Here is a 25,895-nt window from a genome sequence, read left to right as displayed (position 1 = left end):
ACAAAGTTGACACTTCATTGTCACTTAAAGCACAAAGGGTCCTCACTTACAGATGAGAAACCGGTGGTACAAAGAGGTGAACTCACTTGCCCAAGGTCACACAGCTGGTATGTGACAGAGATGGGATTCGAACCCAGGCAGTCCATCCTCAGAGCCCACAGTCTTAACCGCTGGGCTCCACTGCCTGGCAGGAGGAGAGGTCAGCACAGGCATCTCTGAGCGAGCCGAGAAAGAGCCATTCTATTAGGTTGGTGCAAAAGTCATTGCAGTTTAAAAGGTTAAAAATGATAGCAAAAACCGCAATTACTTTTGCACCCACCTAATAACAAATCAGGGATAAAGTTTCCCAAGAATCTCTCTCAGCCTCAGACACATTCTATTTGGAATGGGGAAATTTTTATAGTTCAAACTTTCCCAGAAGTGTAAACAGACCTGTCCCAATGCTAGGCAGATCTAGCATTGCCCTGCCTACAGCCCCTGACCTCAAACCCCGCCTCACAACCTTTTGCTAAACGGCTTTTCGATCTATGGTCAGATTTGGGTACCAATGTTTAAGCAGACTCTATTTTAATATTAGAGAGTGACCGATTTGACTTTTGTTCACGTTGGCCCCTCCACAACATGCAGTCGGAAAGAGCAACGTGACACATGAAAATTGCACACATCTGTCCCTTTTCCATACATCTTCAGCTCTGAAATTAGATCTCAGCCAATCTTGCACACATTCACACTTTGGTCTAGGGCCACATCTGAGCCAGAATGAAATATGTCATATTTCATTCAAGAAAGACATGATTAAAACAGACAGTCAGTTATGCTGGGAAATAACACATTTCCCGAGGCCTAAAAACGGTACTTTATTTTGAGAGATTGAATGTACAAACGGACAATAGCCAGACCATGTACAGCAAAAGAACTCTGACCCACTACCTTGCAGCAACCAGGCCAAAAGCCAAACCACAACCTCTGTAGCCATCAGCCCAGAAAGGTCTGAACTTGGCCCACGACTGCCAGCTTCTCTTTTTATTGCTTCTGCTCCCAGCTCAGCCAACCAGAAAAAGGAAACGCGTCCCCAAGCTTCTTGTTAACCTGCCTCCAGCTTCCACATGTCAACAGCCTGTGACCCCAGCAGATGTGAGGCTCTCACTTCTCCTCTGTGAGCTTTCCCAGGCCTCTGCCTGCCTTCAAGTGTCCACCAAGCACAGATGACGGCGGCTGACTCCCTCGCCACGGCCAGCTCTGAATAACGGGCCCGTGTTTGTTCTCGTTTGGGTGATCTTTATTGATTTCCACAACTTCAGTGCACTTTCTATGGCCATAAAATAAAGCATAATGAGTAACAGTCATATCTAGGAAGACAAGAAACTCTAGCTGCTGACCCAGGAAGTTTCAACAGGCCTGCCTCTCCCCATCTGGACAGGCCCGACACCCCAGAAGAGCGGTGTGGAAAGGGAGCCCTCAACGCACATACCAGACCCACACCCCAACTCCATCGCTTCCCCACTGCATGACGTCAGACAGGGAACCCCGAACCTCCCCGAATCTCCATTTCCACAGCCGTGAAATGGATGTGAATTATACTATGTACGGTGCCTGTGATGATACAGAGAGAGAATGCATGTAAAGGGTTAACACAGAACTTGGCACAAACACACCTAAAAATTAAAATGTAGGAATTCATAGTATTAATTCACACACATCAATAGCAGCATCAATTATAGTAAATAACAGGATCAATTAGCACTTACTGAACACCTAGCGTGAACACACACACCCCCCTAAGTGCTACATGAAGTAACTAATTCGCTAAATACTAATATAAGTGAAAACAGATTACTTAGGGGAGTGAAAATGTTAGCAAACTGAATTCAGCAATACATTAAAAAGATCATACATTATGATCAAGTGGGATTTGTTCCTGGGAATGTCAGGTTGGTTCAGTATCTGCAAATCAATGAACGTGATCCAACACATAAACAAAATGAAGAATAAAAATCACATGATCATAGCAATAGATGCAGGGAAAGCATTTGACAAAATCCAACATTCATTTATACTAAAAAGACTCAACAAACTAGTAGTAAAGGAAACATATCTCAGCATAATAAAGGCCATCTAAAAAATAATAATAATAAGTGAGTGAAGCAGGCCAGCTGGGAAGGGACAGGTGACAACACATGATACATCTAATGACACTCATGAACTAGAGCCCACTGTTGCCAAGTCACCAAATCTCAAAACTTTCCAAGAAAAATGGTAGATGAAGTCTCCCTATTATTGGAGATTGGTAATGCTTAAACATTTTAAGGAATGCCATATGACCTTTTTAAAAAAAAATCTGTGGGCCAGATTTGGCTATGGTCACCAGTTAACCTCTCTGCAGAGTTTAGTGAGTTAACTCACATGAAGAACTCAGAATGTGGCCTGGGCCATTCTAAGTCCTCCCTGAAAGTTATCCAGTGCATTTCATGCCATTTCCCTGGCCTGAAATGCCTTTCCCAACCAGGATCCAAGGCTTCCCTGACCACCAGGCCATCTATCCTCCCTTTCCTCCAACTTCTCACCCAACAAAGTTCTCTCTATACCAGGGATGGCAAATAAATTTAGTGTTAAGCATCAACCCCTCCCCTCACACGGATTGGTAGGGGCTGCCAGGAGTCGTGGGCTCAATGCTGCAGTAGATTAGTCATGCCTGTCCTGGCACAGGGAGTGCTGAAGTGCTGTGGTGGATTAGTCATGCCTGTCCTGGCACAGGGAGCACCCAGTGGCAGGAGCATGGAAGCCATCCCCTTGCCATTCTTGGTCTATAACAAGAATTTGACACTGCCTTGTGTTGAAAGAATCTCTATAGAGCAAGAACTGGTTTTAGACCATCCCAGCCCCTCCACCCACGGGAGTGACTAGCATAGGGCTGGGACCACACCAAGTTCTGACTCAGTTACACCAAGACTCACTCAGGCTCCAAATAGGAACCTGCTTCCTGCAGGCTCCTAAGACTTTGTGGGATCTGCCAGAGCCGTGGGATCCCATTGGCAGGCTCTGAACAAGCACACCTCCAAAGAGGCATGATCTGGCCCATCAGCCTCGGTCACCATCAGAAGGGCCACCCTGGGCTCATGGCCAATCCCCACTTCTCCTGACCTGCACCCGGCAAAACCAGCCCCACAACGCTGTGATTTCTACATCTACCACCCCGGCCTCTGAGCACTGGGAAAACCACATTCAGTGAGGATGCTCGTGCACCAGGCCCTGTCCCAAGAACTTCATTGATTTGATTAGTCCTCACAACAACCACAGGAGGAAACTTACCTCTGAGGAAACTGAGGCCCAGAGAGGTTAAGTGACTTGCCCCAGGGCACACAGCTGGAATGTGGCAGAGACACTGCTATATCCTACTGCTGCTACCCAGGAACCTTTGTGAGCAAAATAAGCTAAAGACAGGTTTGTCCCCTAGCCCAGAGAAGTTCCCCACTTTCAGCAATCCTAAACTGATTCTTCATTATGCAGATAGAGAAACTGGTTTGCTTTACCAAAGGATTCTTTCCTGATTAAAAAAAACCTAAGAGGTCTGAGACAGTGTTTCAGAAAATTCCTTCATGTACTTAGAAACTGGAATTCATTTACAAAGTTTCTTTCCCCTCCCACGCAGCATCATAGGATCACACGTCGGGGGCAGTGATAGGTTCGGGCTGTCACGTGACAGCTCCACAGCCTTCCTAAAGCGGAAGCAGTAGGACCTCCCAGCCTGGAATGCTGCTCTCAGAGCTGTTGTTTTTAATCCTGGCTTCACAACAGGGCTACTTGGGGAGCTCGCAGAAAACACCGATGCCCAAGGCCCACCCCCAAATATTCTGTTTGACTTTGTCTGCTCTACTGTCTTGCATGGGTCTCCGTTTCACATTTGTAAGTGTCCTTTCTACACTGAGCACTCAGCATACAAACAACACCCACTTAGGAACTGACAGTTCATTGAAGACCGGGAATTGATTTCCATCCCGTCCAACCCGGCAACGCCTCTTACCTAAGAGTGAAGTGGTCTGCCACAGAGCCACTGGTCAGAGACACCAAAAAGGTGGCCGTGTCCCCTTCCCGGATGAGGTTCATAGGTACGGAGACGACGAGGTTCTCGTCCAGGCTCACCAGGGACCACTTCAGGTCGTCCTGAGTCGGGTAGACCACCACACTCCCAATCCTCTCCCGGGCTGGAGACGCCTGCTGGGGGCCCTCCTGGCCCGAGTGGATGTTGTTCTCCCACTTGCCGTCCTCCACCAGGGGACACTGGCCGGCCTGGTCAGCCGGGTAGAGCGTGAAGAAGAGCTCCATGGCCGTGCCGCCCAGCAGGGCCGGGATCTCCTCCTCGGGCTCCAGGTCCAGCCCGGAGCTGAACCACTCGGGCAGCAGCTCCAGCTCGGCCATGCACAGCCCCGGGTCCCCTTGCAGCCGACAGCTGGCCGCCACTTCCCTAGCCTCCGGAAAAGCAAACATCTTGACACATGGTAGATTGTCCGCAGGGTCACTGTCGTCCCAGGCCATGCCGGTGATGTAAAACAAGGTCTGCACCTTGGGCCGGTTGGAGTAGATGGAGCTGTCCAGGATGTGAGATTTCAGCTTCCAGCTGAAAGGAAACTTGGCCATGTTTGCGAAGGCGGTGGAGGTCAGCATGAGCTCCTGGGGGATGGTCTTCTCGGCTGAAAATGGGCCGTAGCTGGCATTGACGACCGGGGGGGTCCTGGCCCGGTAGATGAAGAAGGACTCTACCCGGGCCTGCAGGCTGGAGTTCCTCGTGACGTCCTGGTTGGCTTCTTTTAGGAAGAAGAACTCGTCTGCGTCAGTGATTTGGAAGCTCGTGGGGAGATAAGCAGGCAGCGAGGAAAACCTCTGGAGGCTGTCCACAATTCCACGACTCTCCATCACTGCACGAGAAGGGACAGCGAAGGAAGAATAAGAGCCATGTCCTGATATGTCAGGAAGTCAATGCAATGCCACCTCCACCCATCACCCATCAAGCCACCCACTGGCCACACCTCTCCTCCCCACTCTCAGCAGTGAAAGTCCTGTAATTACATAAAGTGTGTTCTCTGGAATCTTCCCAAAAAACCAGGGCAGAGTGGAGGGCGCCTCATTTACCACTGATCCAGTCAGTAGTCCTGTGGCTGAACAGCTACCCCCCCAGAGAGAAATGTCACCTCCTCCTGTTCTCACAAAGCACCAGACTCAGAGGATCACAGTCATCTTTGCTGCAATCCCTCCACGGGGAGCAGCTGGCCACCCACCTAGCCCACCACAGAGTCAGACATCACACCGTGGTATGTGATACGTTCACACTTCACTACTTTGATATTTGTGCTTCTCTTCGTCACTCCTACATGTCACATCTACTTGGACATTGAGACATCTCCATAATGCTTATTGAAATGAGGGGAAGCTATGGCTCAGCATTCCCACTGCTAGAAACTTCTCCTTGCAAAACACTAGTGAGAATGCATAAGGATTTATCTACAAGGATGTTCACTGCAGCAATTTTGAATTGCAAACAAACTTAAAAGCAGATGGGCTGCACACAAAAGAAGTAAAAAGTAACGACAGAAACATCAATGTGGAGGGGTGAGTAAAAATGGCAGTGATTTTAGAATGTGTTCAAACTTACGCGACCATCAACTTAAAATAGAGTGCTATAAACATAGCTCGGTATATACGAAGCACATGGTAACCAGAAGCCAAAACCTACAAGACAGATACAAGAAATACAGAGAAAGGAAGCCAAACACAACACTACAGAAAGTCGTCAACAGACAAAAGAGCAAGAGAGCAAAACAGTAAGAAAGGAACAGAGAAGAACTACAAAAACAATCCAAAAACAGTAAAATGGCAATAATTACTTTAAATGTAAATTGATCAAATGCTCCAATCAAAAGAAGAATGGATAAAGAAGATGTGTACATACATAAAAGAAGTATTACTCGGTCACAAAAAAGAATGAAATCTTACCACTTACAACAACATGGATGGACCTAGAGGGTATTATGCTAAGTGAAATAAGTCAAACAGAGAAGGACAAATACCATATGATTTCACTTGTGTGTGGAAAATAAATAAATAAATAAATAAATAAATAAATAAATAAATAAATAGAACAAACAAAATAGAAACAAACTCATAGATGTCAAGAACAAATTAATGGCTGCCAGACGGGTTGGGAGGTGGGAGGCTGGGTGAGAGGCGTGAAGGGATTAAGTACAGATTGGCAGTTACAGAATAGTCATCGGAATATGGAGTACAGCATAGGGAATATATTAGGTGGGTGCAAAAGTAATTGCAGTTTTTGCAATTATGTTTAACCTTTTAAACCACAATTACTTTCACATCGATCTAATAGTCAATGATATTATAGTAACTATATATGTTGTCAAGTGGGTATAAGACTTATCGGGGGATCACTTCATAAGTTATATAAATGCCTAACCACTACGTTATACACCTGACACTAATATTCGATTGGTGCAAAAGTAATTACAGTTTAAAAGGTTAAAAACAATACAAAAACCACAATTACTTTTGCACCAACCTAATATAATATTGAAAGTCAACTATAATTGAAAAAAAACTTAAAAAAATTTTTTTTAAAGTAGATGTGCCAGAACCAGAGGATGGATTTGAATCTTGGCTCTGCCACTTTCTCACTGAGCAACTTTGAGCAGGTTACTTAGCCTCTCTGTGCCTCAAATGTCTTCATACAAAGTAGGATATAAATATAGAGTCTACCTTATTGGGTTTTCCTAAGGATGAAGGAGTTAATAAATATGAAGGACTTAGAGCAGGGCTGGCTCACATAAATGCTCAATCCATCTTTACCTGCTATTAGTACTATTATTATTATTATTATTATTTACTAGTTTAATCCATTCTAAAGGTTTACCAGGTGGAGACTACATAAACTATACATTTTTACAGTGGAATAAAAGGCAGCTGTAAGAAAAGTGAGATACAATTATGTAATTATACTTGCAAAGATGTCTATAATATGTCATTAAGTATAAAACATTATAAATGTATCATATATGGTCCTATTTGTGTATTTTTAAAGGTTCTATATGTATATATGCAAATATACATATATTTGTTTGTGTGTGTTTAGAACCCAAAGGAGAAAGATTGTCACTTTTCACCACCTATGTTTCTAATTTCTTTAAATTTGTTACAACAATGTATTATTTTGTTAATTAAAATATACACATATAATAAGGCCAGCATTACCCCGAATCCAAAACCAGATAAAGACATTGCAAACAAAGAAAATGATAGGCCAATATGCTTGATGAACATAGATACAACAATCCACAACAAAACATTAGCAAGCTGAAGTCAGCAATATGTATGAAAAGATCATACACAATGATCAGGTAGGATTCATTTACGGTATGGAAGGTTGGTTCAATAGCCACAAATCAATTAACGTGATACAACACATAAACAAAATGAAGGTTTTAAATTATATGATCATATCACTAGATACAGAAAAAGCATTTGATAAATCCAGTATCTATTTATGATTTTAAAAAAACCCTTAGCAAAGTGGGAATTGAGGGAACATACCTCAACACCATAAAGGCCATATATGACAAACCCACAGTTAACATCATACTCAATGGTGAAAAGCTAAAAGCATTTTCCTTAAGATCAAGAACAAGACAAGGATGTCTACTTTCACGACTTTTATTCAACGCAGTACTGGAAGGGCTAGCCACAGAAATCAGACAAGAAAAAGAAATAAATTCACCTGAATTGGAAAGGAAAAAGTTAAAATATTATTTGAACATAACATGATACTATTTATAGAAAACCCTGAAGAGTCCACCAAAAAACTATCAGAATTGATAAATGAATTCAGTAAAGTAGCAGGATGGCAAGTTAATATTCAGAAATTGGTTACATTTTTTATACACCAATAAAAAACTATCAAAAAAGAAATTAAGAAAATAATCCCATTTACAATTGTATCAAAAAAATAAAAGTCCTAGGAATAAACTTAACCAAGGAGGTAAAAGTAATGTGCTCAGAAAATTATAAGACAGTGAAGAAAGAAACTGAAGAAGATACAAATATATGAAAGCATATATTATGCTCATGGATAGGAAGAATTAACATTGTTAAAATGTCCATGCTACCCAAAGCAATCTATAGATTCAGTGCGATCCCTATCAAAATACCAATGGCATTTTTCACAGAACTAGAACAAATAATCCTAAAATTTATATGAAACCACAAAAGACCCCGAATAGCCACAGCAATCTTGAGAAAGAAGAACAAAGTTGGAAATACCATGTTACCTGATATCAAACTATACTACAAGGCTATAGTAATCAAAACAGCATGGTATTGGCATAAAAGAAGACACATCAATCAACAGAACAGAACAGAGAGCCCAGAAATAAACCCATGCCTATATGGTCATTTAATTTATGAGAAAGGAGGAAAGAATATACAACAGGATAGAGACAGTCTCTTCAATAAGTGGTACTGGGAAAACTGGACAGATAATGTGTAAAAGGGTAAAAGTAGACAACTTTCTTAGACCATATACAAGAATAAACTCTAAATGGATTAAAGCCTTAAATGTAAGACTCAAAACCATAAAATTCCTGAAGAAAACATAGGCAGTAAACTCTCTAACATTGCTCTTAGTGATTTTTTTTTTTAATGGATCTCCTTGGCTGGGGGAAACAAAAGAGAAAATAAACAAATGGGACTACATCAAACTGGGAAGTTTTTGCACAGCAAAGGAAATCATCAACAAGGACACAACGTACTCAATGAGAAGCTATTCACCAGTGATACATCCGATGGGGGATAATACCCACAGTGTATGGGGAATTCATACAACATAACACCAAAAGACAAATAATCCGATCACAGAATGGGTGGAGGACCTGGATGGGCATTTCTCTGAGGGGGACACACAGATGGCGAATGGACATATAGGGGGATGCTCAGTGTCACTGAACATCAGGGGGTGCAGATTGAGGCCATGCTGGGGTATCACCTCACACCTGTCAGAATGGCCATCATCAAATAATCAACAAACAATGGGTGTTGGCGAGGATGTAGAGAAGGGGGACCCTCATGCAGTGCTGGTGGGATGGCAGATTGGTGCAGCCACTGTGGGAGACAATATGGCGGTTCCTTGGAAAATTAAAGATGGAGCTGCCATGTGGCTCAGCAGTCCTACTTCTGGGTATTTATTTGAAGAAATCTGAAACACTGATTTGAAAAGACATATGCATGCTATGTTCATTGTAGCATTATTTGCGGTGGCCAGGATATGGGGGCAGCCTTCGATGGATGGATAGATAGAGGAAATGTGGTACATACATATGTCAGAGTGTTGCTCAGCCATAGAGACAATGGAATCTTACCCATTTGTGGCAACATGGATGGACCTAGAGGGTATTATGCTAAGTGAAATAAGTCAGACTGAGAAAGACAAATACCATATGATCTCACTTATATGTGCAATCTAAAGAACAAAATAAATGAACAAACAAAATAGACACACACTCATAGATGCAGAGAACAAACTGTTGGTTGCCAGATGGGAGGGAGATTGGGGGACTGGGTGAAAGACGTGAAGGGATTAAGAAACACAAGCTGTTAGGAAATAGTCACGGGGAAATAAAGTACAGCACAGGGAATATCGTCAATAACACTGTAACAACTATGTGTGGTGTCAGCTGGGTACTAGACTTACGGGGGGATCACTTCATAAGTTATATAAATGTCTAATCACAGAACTAGAACAAATAATCCTAAAACTAATATGGAAGTATAAAAGACCCCAAATCGCTACTGCAATCTTGAGGAAGAAGAACAAAGTCGGAGATACCATGCTATCTGAAACTAATAAAATATTGAATGTCAACTGTAATTGAAATTATTTTAATTTTTAAAAATTAAATTAAATATGCACATATACATATACATGTATATGTGTGGATGTATGCATATACTTGTATGTACATGTGTGTGTGTTTCTTAATATGTGTTTTTTTCAAATGGGAAAACAGACCCCAGAGCCAACAAGCTTTTGCAAACTAAGGACAGCCCAGCCAGAACCGGGTCAGTAAGTCAGGTTAGGGACTGACAGGGGTCTTCCCTGCCCAAAGCAGACCTCTGCCCCTGGGTCCAACCTGTGAAAGAAGAAATGGGACCTGATAGCGGTGTTTAAAATGTCACATCCCTAGAGGAAAACAGGCAAAGAGATACCATCCCACTGCCTTGACTCCTGATACGTGTTTTCTGCAGTGATTACAAATTCTGCACAACACAATTTTCTATGGATTTAACTATTTGGGGGCCTTTTCAGGGCTGTCCTTGGTGAACTTTGCTTTCCCAGAGGATGACAAAATTGTACTTAGGAGATTGTGGAAAAGATACAACCACGGCGGGGCTGGTATTTCCTTCCTCTAAGAAGGCATTCAGAAGGCAAGTCCTCCTCAAAATACTGTATGACCCCACTTACAAGCGGAATCAAAATGGTCAAATTCATAGACGTAGAAAGTAGGAGGATGGTGGTTGCCAGGGGCTGGGCAGGGGCTGGGGTGATGTTGGTCAAGGAGTATGAAGTTTTGGTTATGCAAGAGGAATAATTTCCGGAGATCTAATGGACAGCAATGTGAAATCGTTAACAATCCTGTGCTGTGTCCTGTAATTTGCTAAAAGGGTAGGTTTTGAATTAAATCTTCTCATCACGCACACACCATGGTAACTACGCAGAGGTAACGGACAAGTTAATTAGCTCGACTGTAATCACTTCCGTATAGAAACATATGAAGACAGCAACTTGCACACCTCACATCTACACAAGCTTACATGTCAGTGATACCTCAAAGCTGCAAAAGAAAGAAAGGGAAAGGAAGCAAGTTCTCAGTGGCATCGATAGGGCAGATCTCGTGCTGGATAATTACTGCAGGACGAGATTAAGTAGTTGTTCACTCCTCCGACAGTTAACTCTGTTTACTACTCACTGGTCATGTTCCCAGCCCTGTGGCATGTGGGAACGTCACAGGGACAAGACACATGTGGTTTCTGCCCCCAAGGAGCTGGCAAAGGCTGGAGGAGGGCACAGCTGACACACGCAAAGCAATTACACACCTGAGCATTAAGACCCTTAAAACTGCCCATTCCAGTAATTCTCCTTCTAGGAATTCATGCTGAGGAAATAACCAAGAAACCGGGAAGGAGATTAATGTGCAAGTCTGCTCGTCACGAGCATGATTTATTACAGCAACACGCTGGGAGTACCCTAAAAGCCCATCATTAGGGAAATGATTAAGTAAATGATTCAAGCTACGAGTATACTGTGTGAGACAGTAAAAGGTCATCAAAACCATGATTTCAACAAGTACGCAGGATTGTACAAGCATGAGGAAATGTTTACAACATGCTAGGTGAAAAAGCAGACATCAAAACTTTAGGTTATCCCAAACCTGCTTAAAATATATATACAGAGGGCACCAGAAAAATGTATACACACTTTAAGAAAGGAAAAAACTGTATTCAAGTTACACTGATGGGAACCACTTTGAGCACCTCTTGTAATTGCAGAAGTCAAACGTGACCTGTATTCACCTTTTGTTGTCGGGATATATTGTGTATTATAATTTTAATACAGTTTTTTTCCTTTCTTAAAATGTGTATCCATTTTTTGGTGCCCTCTGCATATCTGCACATAACATATATATTACATAGACACAGAGACATGCATACAATATATTCACTTTCATAATATAGACTTGATTCCTTCTAAATGGATCCCATCGATTAGGCAGAACTCGCATCCAAGACAGAGGAGGGAGAAATGACTTTGAAGAATTAGCCTCATGTCAAGAAAAGTTTTAGCCGCTGCCCCCACCAAGGGGCAGTAGGTATTTTGACAATGTCAAGCAATGCAAAAGCATCGTTCTAGATTAAACTTAAACTAGTTTATTGTTGGTTTCTTTCCCCCTCGCCAATCCAGGAAATGTAATTCCAGGTGAGCTTGCCCATGAATTAATTGGTGACAGGGGAACATCTGCCTGGAGCAGCATGACAATACCCTTTAGTGCAGCCAAACGGGCATGCAGCCAGCCAGGCTCAGATTGGAAGCGAGAGGTTCACATTTTACCTCCTCATAAAATTCAGAGAAAGCCCAAGGCAAGGTTTAAATTCTGACTTATTTCCAGGTGTGGAAAAGGCAATTGAAATAAATGCAAAGTTTAATGTGCTCTGTTTTCATTGTGAACTGTTTTTGTTTTTTTTCTTTTCATTTGTGTCAATATTTTATACCTCTCAAAAACTAATTTACAAGAAAGTTAAAGCTGTGCCTTCTCACTTTATGGTGGCCAAAGTCTCCCTTTCATCTGAAATAACGGGTTTACAGTCCTGTCCCACCATAACTCAAGTAAAATGCAGTAAAATTTTGTCTGAAAGCTTATATGGGAAGCCATAAATATCAGCTGCCAGGGTCTCATTTAGTCCTCGAACCAGATTGCAATAAAATATGACATCCGAATCTTGGAGCATTGTAGGAAGCCATGGGACTGTGCCTTGGGAAATATATCCATGGCCTGAAAAGCTGACCGCCCCCCTTTAATCCCCAAATCTCATAGAGTGGCACCATTCTTTTTCCCACCGGCAGGTAGACCAGGTGGCCGGAGTTCTGACTGAGAAAGGAGCCCTCATGCAGTCTACTGATTTCCTAGATGAGTTTTCACCCCCTGCCTGAATGAGGTGGGTCCTGAGAGCAAGAAATGAGGGGGCCGTGGTGAGGCCCAGCTGAAAAGGCTTCTCTCCGCTGCCCTCCTTATGAGCCAGGAAGAGACTCCAGTCCAGGTTCACTGAGAACACAAAGTGTATCAGGTATGCTCTGTGGTTGAAGGACGCTGCAACCTGCAACCCTGATAGCAGATGGCCCCAGGGAGGCCCCAAAGAGAGTTTCAGGGGGAAACTGACAACCTCCCAGAATGCAGCAACCCACGGCGCGCTGGACCTCCCTGTGACCCCACGTGCATGGACAGACATCTCTGCTGTGCTGGGCACACACAAGATACTCATGGGCATGTGCCTTGGTCAGGACAGGTGGGACCTGTGGCCCTGAGCCCAGGGGGGTGCAGTGTGAACCCGCTACACCCCACAGACTCACCGTTCACGAGCATCGCCAGCCCTACCTGGAAACTAATGACCAGTATGTGGCTACCGGTCACCCACCTGAGAGTTGAGCCCCGTGACACTCCTGCAGCTTAGTCTCGTTTTCTAACTCACACAGCACAACGCAGGCATGGACAGCCAGATCTAAAAGGCTCTCTTTCCAAGGGACCAGGTGGCCAGGTCTTTGGAAACCACCAGCAAGAGAAATTCCTCACTGACCCGTCGAAGTGTGGCCCTAACACCTGATAACGCACCACCTGGGTTCCCCCACTGATGTCATAGCCCTGGAGGCCAGTAGCTAGAAGAAGGCCTTCGTAAGCTTTCATAATCATCAGGACGGTGCAGTAGTGTCATCTCTGGGGCACAGGCAGGGTCTAGAAGATCCTCACGCTCTCTGCAACCTAGTGTTTTCCCATCTAGCTCCACCACCTCACTCAGCGCCATCTTTGTGTCTGTCTCCTTGCACTATGCACTTGCTAGGGAAGCTCACCACCCATGTGAGCAGAACAGCGCCTTCTTGTCAGGATCTCTCAGCTCTGGGAGGGCTTCTGTGACCAGCAACTCCAGCCCTGCCCTGTTTTCTCTGTTACCGGGAACTACATTTCCCAAGCTCCCTTGTTCCCTGGCTGCTGGATGTGGTCAGCCAATGGGAAGCTCTGTTGGAAGATGGAGGGTGGGAAGAGGGCATTTCTTCCCTTGTCTCCTCCCTGTAGTATTTGCCTGTAGAGACTGTGTCTCTTCTGTGATCCCAGCCCCATACAGGGCCCCCACCATGGACACAACTCCCTGTAGGTGGTAGTTCTGTCCCTCCAGCCCAAGAGGTGGTAACAGCTTCCTGCTGTTATTAACTTCTGGATTGCTTTACCATTCCCAGATGGTGCTTTACCAGGCCCGATTTGGTTCCTCAGATCTTCCGTCACCCAAACAACTCATTCCTTTTATCAAATTCCCTCTGTTGAAATAACTAGAGTGATTTCTATTTCTTGGCTAAAGCCTGACTGATACACCCAGTCACTAATCGCTTCATCCTGTTATATTTCTGCAAAGCCACTACCACCATCTGAAATTAGCCCTGTACTTTTTCTTGTTTACTTATTTACTATCCATTCTCCCCACTAGCATTCAAACTCATGAGAGCAGAGACATGACATCTGGTTACTGCTGGCTCTCCAGTACCTAGCAGAAGAAACGAAATAAATATTTGCTGTATGAATGTCCATCAATCAAGATGGCCTTGGTTGAATGCTTGAGAGACTAAATCTCTTTGTGTTTCTTTGCAGTCTGTCTTTGGCTTCTTCCCACGGTTGTCAATAGATACCATTAATATTAACGAATCACTTGTCGATCCCGTTATCCCTCCATTTCCTTCTCAAATGTCACTTCACTGTGGTCACTAGCTGCTTGCTAGCTATGCCAAGCAAAGAGCTGCGATTCTCACCGAGGAGGAGAAAATCGCACTTAAAGGAGAAACATCCCACTTACAGAGTACGTGCTCTGCACCAACACACCTGTCCATCGTTACCTGCTACATCAGTTGATTATCACAGCAGTTGTGACATGCGTAGTCTTAGTCCCTTCTGGAAAATGATGAAACTGAGGCACAGAGAAATTAAGTCATATGAACATGGTCAAAGTTAGGATTCAAACGAGCTCTGTCCAGTCGCAAAGCCTTTCCACTTCTCTGTACTGCCTGAAGGTCAACTGCCTGGTGGTCCTACAAAGAGGCTAAGGGGTCAGCCACGCAGAGGTCAGCTAAAGGAGCGGGAGCTCAATGCTCAGAAGGCCAGCGTCACGGACACAAACCCTATACATCCAGTGAGGTTTTCGTTTCTTTGCTCATAGGTGAGTGTGAGCTCATAGTCTGTGGCACTTTGCTATGGTAACTCTAGCACATTAATACGGAAAGATTACTATTCTTTACCAACACTCCGTTAGCTAGTCCTGCCATTTTTGCCTTCCGGTTAACTTCAGAAGTGTTTCATCAAGCTGCCCATGCCTTCAAAACCCAACTGAATTCTGACCTGAAGGTGAAGGTCTGCGTGCGGGGGTGATGTGATGGATGCCTCTCAAGTTTCTGCTCGATTTTTTAAGGGTTTTCAACTTGTGCAGAATAAACAAGTCTTGCTTATTCGATCTAAGAGAAATACTGGCAATTTTCCCTTAAAAATAAAGATATGGAATTTGATTTTAAGTGGCAGGCTGAGTACACTCATTTCCTCACATCTCCACAGAAACTCCACAGGAATAAAAGCATAAAAATACAAAAAGGTCCAGAGAAATGGAGGCGAGCCATCGGAGGATAAAATATTTCCACAAAGTTATGGATGAAAGTGTGTTCCTGAGCAAGATAGCAGAGGAAGCCTTGAGCTAGAACGTTCTGTGTGTGTCAGACAGGGCCTAGGGGCTGCTCTGCCCACTGGGTCCCCAGGGGGCTCCTGACTCAGTGGGGGTACATACAGTGAGGACGGGGTGAACATATAGCTGAAAGCCAGAGGACTGACCAAATTCTATAGACGGGAACCCACTATAGGCAGACCTCCTCTCCATGTCCCCACTCCGAGTGAAAAGCAAAATGCTTTGTATTTGTCTCCAGTCAAAACTCAGCTCTTCTCTAAGGAAACCAAATTAACCCTTGAGAGACATGGCAGGCGTCCAAGCATGGGTGTTGTGCTCACATCCCAAGAGGGGATGGAGGTGGAACAGCCACGTGCCACCATGGGGAGCAAAGTTACACACTAACAAAGCAATGCCAGAAGTCAGAAGGAGCTAGCACAACAGATTAAAGGACAAATAAAATATGATGAGCTCCTACTGGCCTAAGGCACTGCGGCCGGGGTTTTTGTTACTTGCAGCCAAATACAATGCTAACTGGGAAGGAAGGAAAGTGAGAAGGTATGTCAAGCAACTAAATCCTCCTCTTTTAGGTAGAAAGCACTGCTGTCTACATGTGTTAATTCAAAAAGCAGAGAGAGGGGAATAGTATATAGAATTATAGAAAGTATCAGCGGAAGAACTAAAAGCAGACGTGGCAGGACGTGACCGGCTGGGCTGGGAGATCAGAAATCCAGAGGGATGGGACACCGTCGCCTTCCTGTGAAAGTCATGCCGCACCATTTTATTTTCTCCATACACAGGTGCCTGCCCACACTCAACATAAGCAGAGCAGGGAAGGACCGCACCGAACAGACTGTCGGAAATCTGAGTGTGGGAGTGAGCAGAGTGGCCGTAACCTAGACAGGAAGGCATCATGTCTGGGAGAGATGGCTGCCTGTCGAAAAACAACAACAAAGCCCTTCCCATTGGCTGTATTGCATATGCTGCTCAGCCTGGGAATTTCCCAGCCTCTCCTGCATCCGGTGTGGTCATGTGATGAGTTCTGGCCAATGAAACATGGGCATAAACACACTCGGGGAAACAAAAGTGAAGAGCCCATGAGCCAATGTGAGAGGTTTCTCCGTGAGGCGCCAGGTGTAGCGAGAGCGTTATTAAACGGATTATCCAGGTCTTAATGACTGTCATTTTGACCTCCTACAGGCACCGTCAGCTGTTAAATAGTAGGAAACGGTGATGACCTTGGGCTCATTTCCATTTATATTTATTCTAAATCGGACACCTCCGAGATGGTTTAAATAAGAGGGAAATTCGCTAAGTCACCCTAACAGCTCTGCCTCTGCCTGACTAGAGGCAGCTGGGGCTTCCAAGAAGCAGAGGACACCTGGGCTGCAGTCCCAGGTCTGCCATCGGTTCAGTTTAAGTACAGAGACAAGCCACTTCATCCGTCTGAGATTCCGTTTCCCACTGTGCCCAGTGGTGTCACCTCCGACCACCCACCAGGGACACCCCATGAGGGAACGCAGCACAGGAATGTCCGGTGTGGAGCGGTTTGCTCTGGGCCTCTTACTAACTCAGACTAGGCTTCCCTTCGTCCTGTCACTGTCAACAGCAAAAATGAGTCTTTCAAATCACGGCAAACCATACCACGCACATCTAAACAAAACTGGAATTTGACAGCAGTCATAGCTGGAGAGGCTAGGAGTGGGCTGGCTTCCGGGCTGGCCGGATTCGGGATTTAGGCAATGTCATCACCAGTGCCCCCAATGTTCTTCTACTAGTGCATGGCTAAACCATGGCTCACCCACTGGATAGAATACTAGGCAGCAATAAAGAACAAATGAACACACACAACAACATGGATAAATCTCAAATACTCGTGCTGAATGAAAGAAGGCAACCTCGAAAGGCTACTTACTGTGTGATTCCATTTAGGTGACGTTCTAGAGAAACCAGAATTAGAGGGATGGAGAACAGATCGGCGATTGCCATTGGCGGGGGCGGGGGAGGATTTGACTACAACATTCAAGACAAAGGACTGAGGTGGGAGTAATGGATCTGGTCTAGCCCCAGTGGATGTATTGGCTACAGACTCTACCATTTGTCACAACTCAAAGAGGTATATGCCAAAAAGAGGGGATTTCACTGAAAGTAAATTTTAAAAGTTTTTATGAAGATGCATTTGCCCCCATCGCTCTGCTCTCCTCAGCGGAGCTGACTCACTCTCAATCTCCGCAGTACGGCAAGGTTATCATCACCAAACCTCACATTTTCCTCCCTTCGAATCCAGCAGAGACTGGGAGGGTCTCCGTCACAACGTCGCAGGAAGAAAACACCTCCTTGGGCTCCTAGTCTCTGATAAGTCACACACCCATCCCGGAACCAATCACTATGGCAAGAGAAACGGCCTGTTCTGATTAGCTCAGCCACAGTCACACGACCCTCCGGGAGCCTGCCGATAGATGAGTTTTACCTGAAGTATGAAGGAGGTGGTGCCCAAAGCATCATCATTCGGGGGACCATTTTGACAAGAACAGGGATGCTCTTGGTAGGAAGCAAGACAAAAATCCCCTCTGTGACCCAGATGCAATGATTTACATCAAGTCAAGGCTGATTTCTCTACGACCAATACTATTCTCAGCATTCCTGAGGTTGAACAAGAAAATTCAGGATATGCCTGGGATCACAAACCAGACATATTAGCAACGACCCTCCAACAATGTGTTATTTAGAGTCTGACATACTCCCTTTGAAACACAAGTTGGAGAATCTGAGCCTGGGGCCCAAAACAGACCACACCCACTGCGCGGTGAATGTGTTTACTTTAGGATGTCAAGTTTTCAAATGTGACCTCAGCGGGCAGTGTCAAAACAGTAGTGTACATGGGCCGGCTTCCTAGGCGTGTGATCTATGCAGTCGCACAGGGTCCCAGGATTAGAAGAAGGGCCTGTGCTTGGTTTAACGTTCTGTCGTCACGCCCCTCACCTCTGAAATTCTTAAGAGTTCCATCTTTTAACTTGTGCTTTGCAAGTGACCGAATGGGACAATGAAGCGTGCACACAAGCAAAGGAGACACAAGCAACATGCTTGTCTGCAGGTCCTTGCTGCCCTGTTTGCAAATCGTATTCTGGAGGCCCCATGAGCACACAATTCTGAGGGACCCAGGACGCACAGGAGTTCGGCAAGACTCAAACCCAAGGCAGGTAAGTGTGTTGCATCTACGATGAGTAAACAGCTCAGAGAAGACATACCTTCTGTTCAAACTAGAAGCTGCTTCAAATGCAGGAAAAAGGCAAAAACATTCTAAGAAACACAACCAACTAAGAAACCCTATCCTATGCTTGCTCCTGTCATTTTCCTATGTTAGCTGACAACTCATACTGAATGGCGATAACATGGAAAGGGGAAAATAGTTCCTTCTCTCTCCACCCTTCCTTACTCATCAGCGAGCGGAAGGCAGAGAGCTGGTAGAACGTGTGCCTGTTGCCAAGTGAAATGGCAACAGTTGAGTTTGTTCTGTGCAGCAAAACGTATCCGCGTGTCTGAGCTACAAAATGCGAATTGTGTCATTTCGAGGGTTCTGCATATGGATTAGTTGCTCTTATATTTGAATTTATAACTGGTATTGCAGTTAAAAGATGAACGGTACACCACCTTAGTAATAATAGTAATAGCTAGGAATTGTCCTATGCCTACTATGTGCTAATCACTATTCTAACTGCTTTACATGCACTAACTTTTTACTCATTTATTCTTTACACAATCCTGTGAGATAGGATATTATTCTCATAATGTTATATTATTACTATTATTATATAATTACATAAGTGACATAATTATATAAGTAATATCATTATGCCCATTTTACAGATTAAAAAACAAAGGCACAGAGATGTCAAGAAACATGCCAAAAGTCACACAGCATGTAAGAGACTGGACTCCCGACTCCAGGCTCTAATCACCTTTCTCCCTCTGCTCCTGGAACCTATAACGCTTCTGCTTATTTTCCTCCCTTTGGTCTCAAGGCTGCTGCCACTCAATCGCCTCCTTTCCCCCAAAGCAAAGGCGGGCTCCAGTATCCATCTTGATTGATACTATGACCCAGAAGTCCTCAGAATAAAACCCACAGAGAAGGTGAGGAAAGAAATGGAACCTTCCTCACCACACTGGCCCCAGGGCTATGCCACGGACCCCCGTCATCGGTAAAATCACTTTGCAACAGCTTTGGGGAAATCTCAGTCCCTTTTTTCTCAGATTTAATTCAGATCTTACTCTGTGTGGGGCAGAGTCAGCCTGGGAACGAAGGGATGCAGAGGACAGCATCCTGGGAGTTAGAGGCAGATCCCGGGCGACGTCGCGGTGTGAGCGCCTGGACCCAGCCCCGGACACCCCAGTTCAGGCACTGGGTTCACCCCTAGTTGCCCCCGGACCCGGGCTCCCCTCTCCGGTTGCCGCGACAGAAACAGGAGCCTCGTGCGAGACGACACTGCCACCTAGTGGCCGAGGCTATCACCACTGTGCAGAAGCTGATGATTTGTTCCCCGTTTCCAGACCTGAAACAGAGATTCGGGGCGATTGGGGGACTTTCGCCAAGACCCATGACTGCTTCCGGACAGCAAACCATTAGACTAAGTATGTTGACTCCACGTGACCACATTCTTTGTTGGCAAGTAACAGAACCCCAACAATCCAGGTGGGTTTCAGTGAGAAGAGGTGTGACCTCCCCCAGGAGCAAAGGGGCAGCAAAGGGGCGTAGGGGAGGTGCCCACCACGACCAGCTTCCCTATGCGCTGGAAGTATATGACCGTGTACCCCAAGAGAGGAAACACATGGGCCCCATAGCCCCGAGAAACAGCTGGGTTCCCACGAGACCCACAGCAGACGTACTCAGCGTGAATGGCAGGCCACCTGCGACCCCTGAAATGCTAGAAATCCAGGCTCCCCTCCCATTTGTCCCCTACTTGCACCCTGACAAGTCACCAGGTGAGAAGAGACGATTTTTGCCTGAATCAGTCCCATTCCTTCCAGGCAAATTCTGGCCGTTTTATGAAAGGGCTTTTCTTCCCTGCTTCAGTGGTAGTCACTCCCAGGGACACCTCTCCCAGTCTCTGACTGGAAAACTGTCCCCAATCTTCCCTCTTGGAGACCACCTGGGCACTGAGGGGCCCACGGGGAGAAGACCTGAGAAAGCCGATCCCTGAAGGGATGAAACCAGCCTGCGTGCTGGCAAAGAGCGACTTGGGGACAGAGCCATCCAGCTCTGAGACGCCTGTTAGGGAACTCTCCCCATGGAAGTAACCAGACCATGGCCTGCTCTCCATCCAGCCAGGAATCACTTAGGCCCTGCCCAGGCTTCCAGCTTCCTCCAAACCCCCAAACCCAAGGGTGGGGAGGAGCTTGGACTCCGCAGGTAACAGGTAACCTGCGTTGGAGAATCCGCTGGTGTCTGGGCCCGCTGGTCACCACTGTGACAGCCTCAGCCCTGGGGAACATGGGAAGGAAGGAGACAGGGAGCTGCTGTACTCCTGGGGCTGTGCAGGTATCGGAAGGGATGGGCAGCACGGGGCTTTGTCACCAAATACTCAGACGGCGTGGATCAAACAGCAGACCCGTGTTGTCTCGCAGTTCTGGGGGCTCTGGAGCCCGAGATCAAGGTGCCGCTGATTCAGTGGGCGGTGAACCCTCCTCCTGCTTGAAGATGGCCAGCTGCTGCTTGTGTCCTCACACGGCAGAGAGAGGGGGCTCTGCATGTCTTCCTCCCCTTCCACGGGCACTGATGCCGTCGTGGGGGCCCATCCTCATGTCCTCATCTGAACCGAATCACCCCCCAAAGGCACCCCTCCTCATACCGTCACATTGGGGGCGGGGCTTCAACATATGGACGGAGAGACCATGCAAGAGATGTTGAGAGGACCTGGAAATTAATTAGATATGGCGGCAGGGGATGGGGTATTGAGAAAGGAAGGACAGAAGACTTTTGTTGGGTTCGAGCAAAAGGGTGGGACAGTCGCTGAGACAGGGAATGGCAGCCTTTGGGGGAAGGTGATGAGTTCTGCTTGGAAGATACTGCGTTTGAGGTACATGTGAGCCCCCCACGTAGAAATGCCCATGAGGTCACGAGTTAGATGCTGAAGCTCAGGAGAGAACTCGGAGTGAGAGAGAGATGTGGACACTGGCGGAAGGGAGGGGGCGATGGGCGTCATTGGAATAAGCGGCCCAAAGAGAAACGTGCAGAGTGGCAAGAGAGGCCTAACGTGCAGGGAGCTGGCAGATGACAGGGAGCCTGCAGGAAAGGAGAGAAAGCCATCCAGGGACGGGAGGAAAAGCAGTGCGTGTGCTGTCAGAAACGCCAGTGGAACATGGGGAAACTTGGGGGAAGGAGGGCGCCATTCCCCAGAGGCAACCCCAGCATTTGGCCGCAGCTCTGATGACCTCTGTGGGCAGTTCCGGTGAAGAGGGGACGGCGAGAAGCACGACGACGGTGGGGAGGACTGAGCAGGACCCAAGGAAGGGAAGCATCAAGAACAGACAGCTCTCTCAAAACGCGTGGCTGTAAAGGGAGGATCAGATAGGACTTACAGGACCCTCCCCGTGGGACTGGTCCCAAACCCTCTCCTGCTGGCTCCAACGCATTCCCTTCAGCTGTCCCCGGGGGGACACAGAAGTGGTGTCCTTCCCAGACAGACACTCCACAGAATATTTCCTGCAGACTGTACTGAGACTCGGGCACCAAATCTTCAGCTTTGCTCAAATGCCCCCACTTTCTAACACCTGCCACCCCCTTCATGTTGCATAAAGCTGATGTTTACCACCTGGGTTGCTATGACGACAGAAAGTCAGTGCGTGCTCCATTTTGAGTTCATACCGTCGTTATTGAAAACAGGTCAACGAGGAGGGTAGGTAGCTTTTACAGCGGAATCTGAAATGTTGAAATAGAGATTCTTGAGCTCAAGACCAATCACGCAAGGAAGGAGTAATTCTCCCCAAAAGCCATGAACAGATCACAAAATGATTCCTCTTATGTTCAAAGGCACAGGAATAGGCCAAGTGCCGGAGCACCATTGAGTCTTTTGCTTATTATCAAGCATTAGTTGCCTCCCCGGTACCTATTTCTCTTCTCTCCCTTTGGGGAAAACCTTGGCGACTTGGTCATAAATGGGCTGTGACCCTGTGCTGGCCACTAACAGAGAAAGAAAATCTCTGGACTTGCACAGAGGCGCCCCAAAGAGACCTCCATTCATCCCGGGAGCAGTGTGGTGTGAGGATGAGAGCCCAGGCACCACAGAGGGATGTCACTATGCCGGGCAGGAGGCTCCGCGCTGCAGAGGTCAGCACCATGGACAGCAGACCGGAAGTCGGCGAGAAACTAGGTCCTTACAGACGCGGTCTGAGAGGCTGGGTCAAGGCCATTCTGGTTTGCACACGACTCACTCCATGAGGCACATGAAAGACGAATCCGTGACACCCTGTGAGGTTCCATGGCTTGTGTTTAAAGGAGAGAAACCACCACCACAAGACGGGAGCCAGAAAGTTCCAACTGAAAAGTTGGGAACAAAATCCAGAAAGGTCCTTTACACACACACACACACACACACACACACACACACACACAAAGGGACAAGGGGAAGAATACAGAAAGCAAACGCCTTTTTTGCATCATAAAAAATGAGCCCGCTTCAGATCAGATAACGGAATCCCTGGGTTTCTGGAATTCTTTGCATAAATGTCAACTGTCGGATCAATGACTTTCAAATGCCACAATCCATGCATTCAAATAACAATCCTTTGAATGCTTAATGAATAACTATATTGACAGATCACTTTCTAATCATTTCTCCAATGTTGCCACTTCTTCCTAACAGCCTGAACCAAAACAAGTCGGCTGCAGTGGAAAATCCCTCCAGGTTCCATAAACGGGGTGCATTTAATGTCATTTCCCAGCAGCCTGGTTTGGGAAGGCTTCTCACATAGCCACCCCACTCGACAATGCATTAAAACATTCAGGTTTTGATGAGAACTCAAAAGTCTTCTTGCCGGCTGGGATGTTGTGCTTTTCTCCAGGTTTCACACATTTGTGGTTTTACCTTACCCATATGTTCCTGGGACGTGACAAACGTAAGCCACTGGCAGCTGTGTCCTGAGGAACCACTCGCATCACTTACTCAATTTGCAAAAATGGTAAATGGGATGCCGTTGGTGCCTCGAGCTCTGACATCTCCCCTGGATACCCGCCATCTCTGTGGAAAGGACCTCAGAATTGCTGTTTTGACTATCTGCCAGATAACCACCTATACATACCATCGAGCCCAGGGCACGAACTGGCCCCAAGGAGTTTTGTTTGAACCCCATTAAAGTCAGTGGGGGTTCTCCAAAACCAGGAGATCCCACATCATACCTCTTTGGTTGACAAAAATCCAAAAGACCAGACTTTTAGATTCTGGTGCAGTTTGGTGGGGTTACGAGGACACAATCTCATTCATCACTCAAGGGAGTAACATTGATAATTTGGCAAAATCCACCCAAGATTACCGTGTACATACCCTTTGATTGAGTAATTCTACTCCTCAGAATTCGTCCTACTAACACACCTGCGCACGTGAAATTACACACATGTAACGTTCTTCTGGGACGTAGTTATTATGCCGGCTGATGCTTTGGAGTCCCTGGGTACCAGGTACCATAGAGCTCTCAATGCAAATTAGCTCATTTTGTTCTCACACCAACTATGTGAGGTAGGTAGGCGCTACCATTAGCTCCATTAAGAGATAAGGAGGCTGACATAAAAAAAAAAAAAAAGATGAAATACTGCCATTTGCGACAACGTGGATGGATCTTGAGAGTATCATGCTAAGTGAAGGAAGTCAGACGGAAATGGACAAGAACCATATGATTTCACTCAGATGTGGGATATGAAACAGAAAGCAACAAACAGACAAAACAAATAAACCCATAGGCGCAGACAATAGCATGATGGTCACCAGAGGGGAAGGGTGTGGGGAGAGGGTGAAGAGGGAAAAGGGGCCAAATATATGGTGATGGGAGGAGAACTGAATTTGGGTGGTGAGCACACAATGCAGTAGACAGATGATGCATCATAGAAATGTACACTTGAAACTTATATAATTATTAACCAATGTCACCACAATAAATTTCATTAAAAAAATAAAGACAAGGAGGCTGAGAGGTACTGTGAGGTTAAGCAATCAAGCCAAGCATTTTCGTAGTGCCCAAAGGCTGGACACAAGCCGAGTATCCACCCACAGAGGGGCGATATCACTTACAAACTGGCCATTGATGGAAGTGAAATGACAGCACGTGAAAAAAGGTGACTCTTTGTGAAAGAAACATCTCCAAGACATGTTGTGTGTTAAGCGAAAAAAACTAGCTGCAAAATAGTATTCATGGTTTACTAGTATTTAAAAGGGGAACGCGAACTATACATAGCATAACACATGTATTTTGCATGCATAGAAAAATCTATTTATATGCTTTTCCATGCCGGAAATATCTCTGAACACACTGAGGAAAAGCTAATAATATTGGTTCCTGTGTGAAAGGAACTGGATTGCTGCAGGGGAGGGCTTTTTAATTATAATTATTACAATCACTTTTCTTCACTATATTCATTTTTATACTTTTTGAAATTTGGACCATGTGAATATGTTTTGTCTTCAGATATTTTAGTGGATTTATTGAAGTACACGTCACATACCATAAATGCACACATTTTAAGGGTGCAATTTGATGGGAATCTATACAGCTGTGGAGCCATCACCCCAATCCAGTTCAGAGCACTGCCAGCACCCCAAAAAGCCCTGTGTTCATCTGCAGGTAATCCCCACACCCACCCCACAGCCCCAGGCAACTACGGACAGACTGTCGGTCTGTCTCTGCATTTGTGCCTGTTCTAGAAATCTCTACCCATAGTGCTCATATAACATGTGGATGTTGTGTCTGGCTTCTCTCACTCAGCATCATTATTTGAAAGTTACCCACGTCACTGCGTGTGAGTCTGTCAGTGTTCGTTCCTTTTTCATGCCATTGTGTGCATATGCCAGTGTGTTCATGTACTCACTAGCTGATGGACAATTGGGCTGTTTCCAATCTGAGGTAATGATGAATAAAGGTGTCCTGAATGTTTATAAGCAAGTCTCTCCTTTCTTTTAGGTAGATACCTAAGAGTGGGGTGGTGGGGTCGTAGGGCAGGTGTAAGTTGAACATTTTAGGAAACTGCCAAGCTGGTTCCCAAAACTACTGTCCCATTTTCCCTCCCACCAGCACTGGGAGAGGGTTCCAGCTTCTCCATCCTGGCCAACCCTTGACCCGCAGTCTCTTTGCTGTAACCATCCCACTGGTGGTGCAGTGGTACCTCGTTATGGCCA

At 45.8% G+C, this 25,895-nt stretch overlaps 1 protein-coding gene across 3 annotated transcripts in view; it reads right to left on the bottom strand.

Annotated features, from left to right (window-relative positions):
• The window catches only part of TMEM132B (transmembrane protein 132B), a 269,744-nt gene that overhangs the window by 145,668 nt on the left and 98,181 nt on the right, over nucleotides 1–25,895 (bottom strand). For all 3 annotated transcript variants that reach the window (XM_019748802.2, XM_074321105.1, XM_074321106.1), the window contains exon 2: nucleotides 4,022–4,913. In XM_019748802.2, coding sequence (XP_019604361.2) covers nucleotides 4,022–4,913 — 892 coding nt within the window. The remainder of the gene's footprint in view (nucleotides 1–4,021; nucleotides 4,914–25,895) is intronic.

This window comes from Rhinolophus sinicus, linkage group LG16 (genome assembly GCF_036562045.2).
Source record: "Rhinolophus sinicus isolate RSC01 linkage group LG16, ASM3656204v1, whole genome shotgun sequence".
NCBI lineage: Eukaryota > Metazoa > Chordata > Mammalia > Chiroptera > Rhinolophidae > Rhinolophus > Rhinolophus sinicus.
Note: the sequence above shows the minus strand (reverse complement) of the source record. Positions and strands in the feature narration are given on the sequence as shown.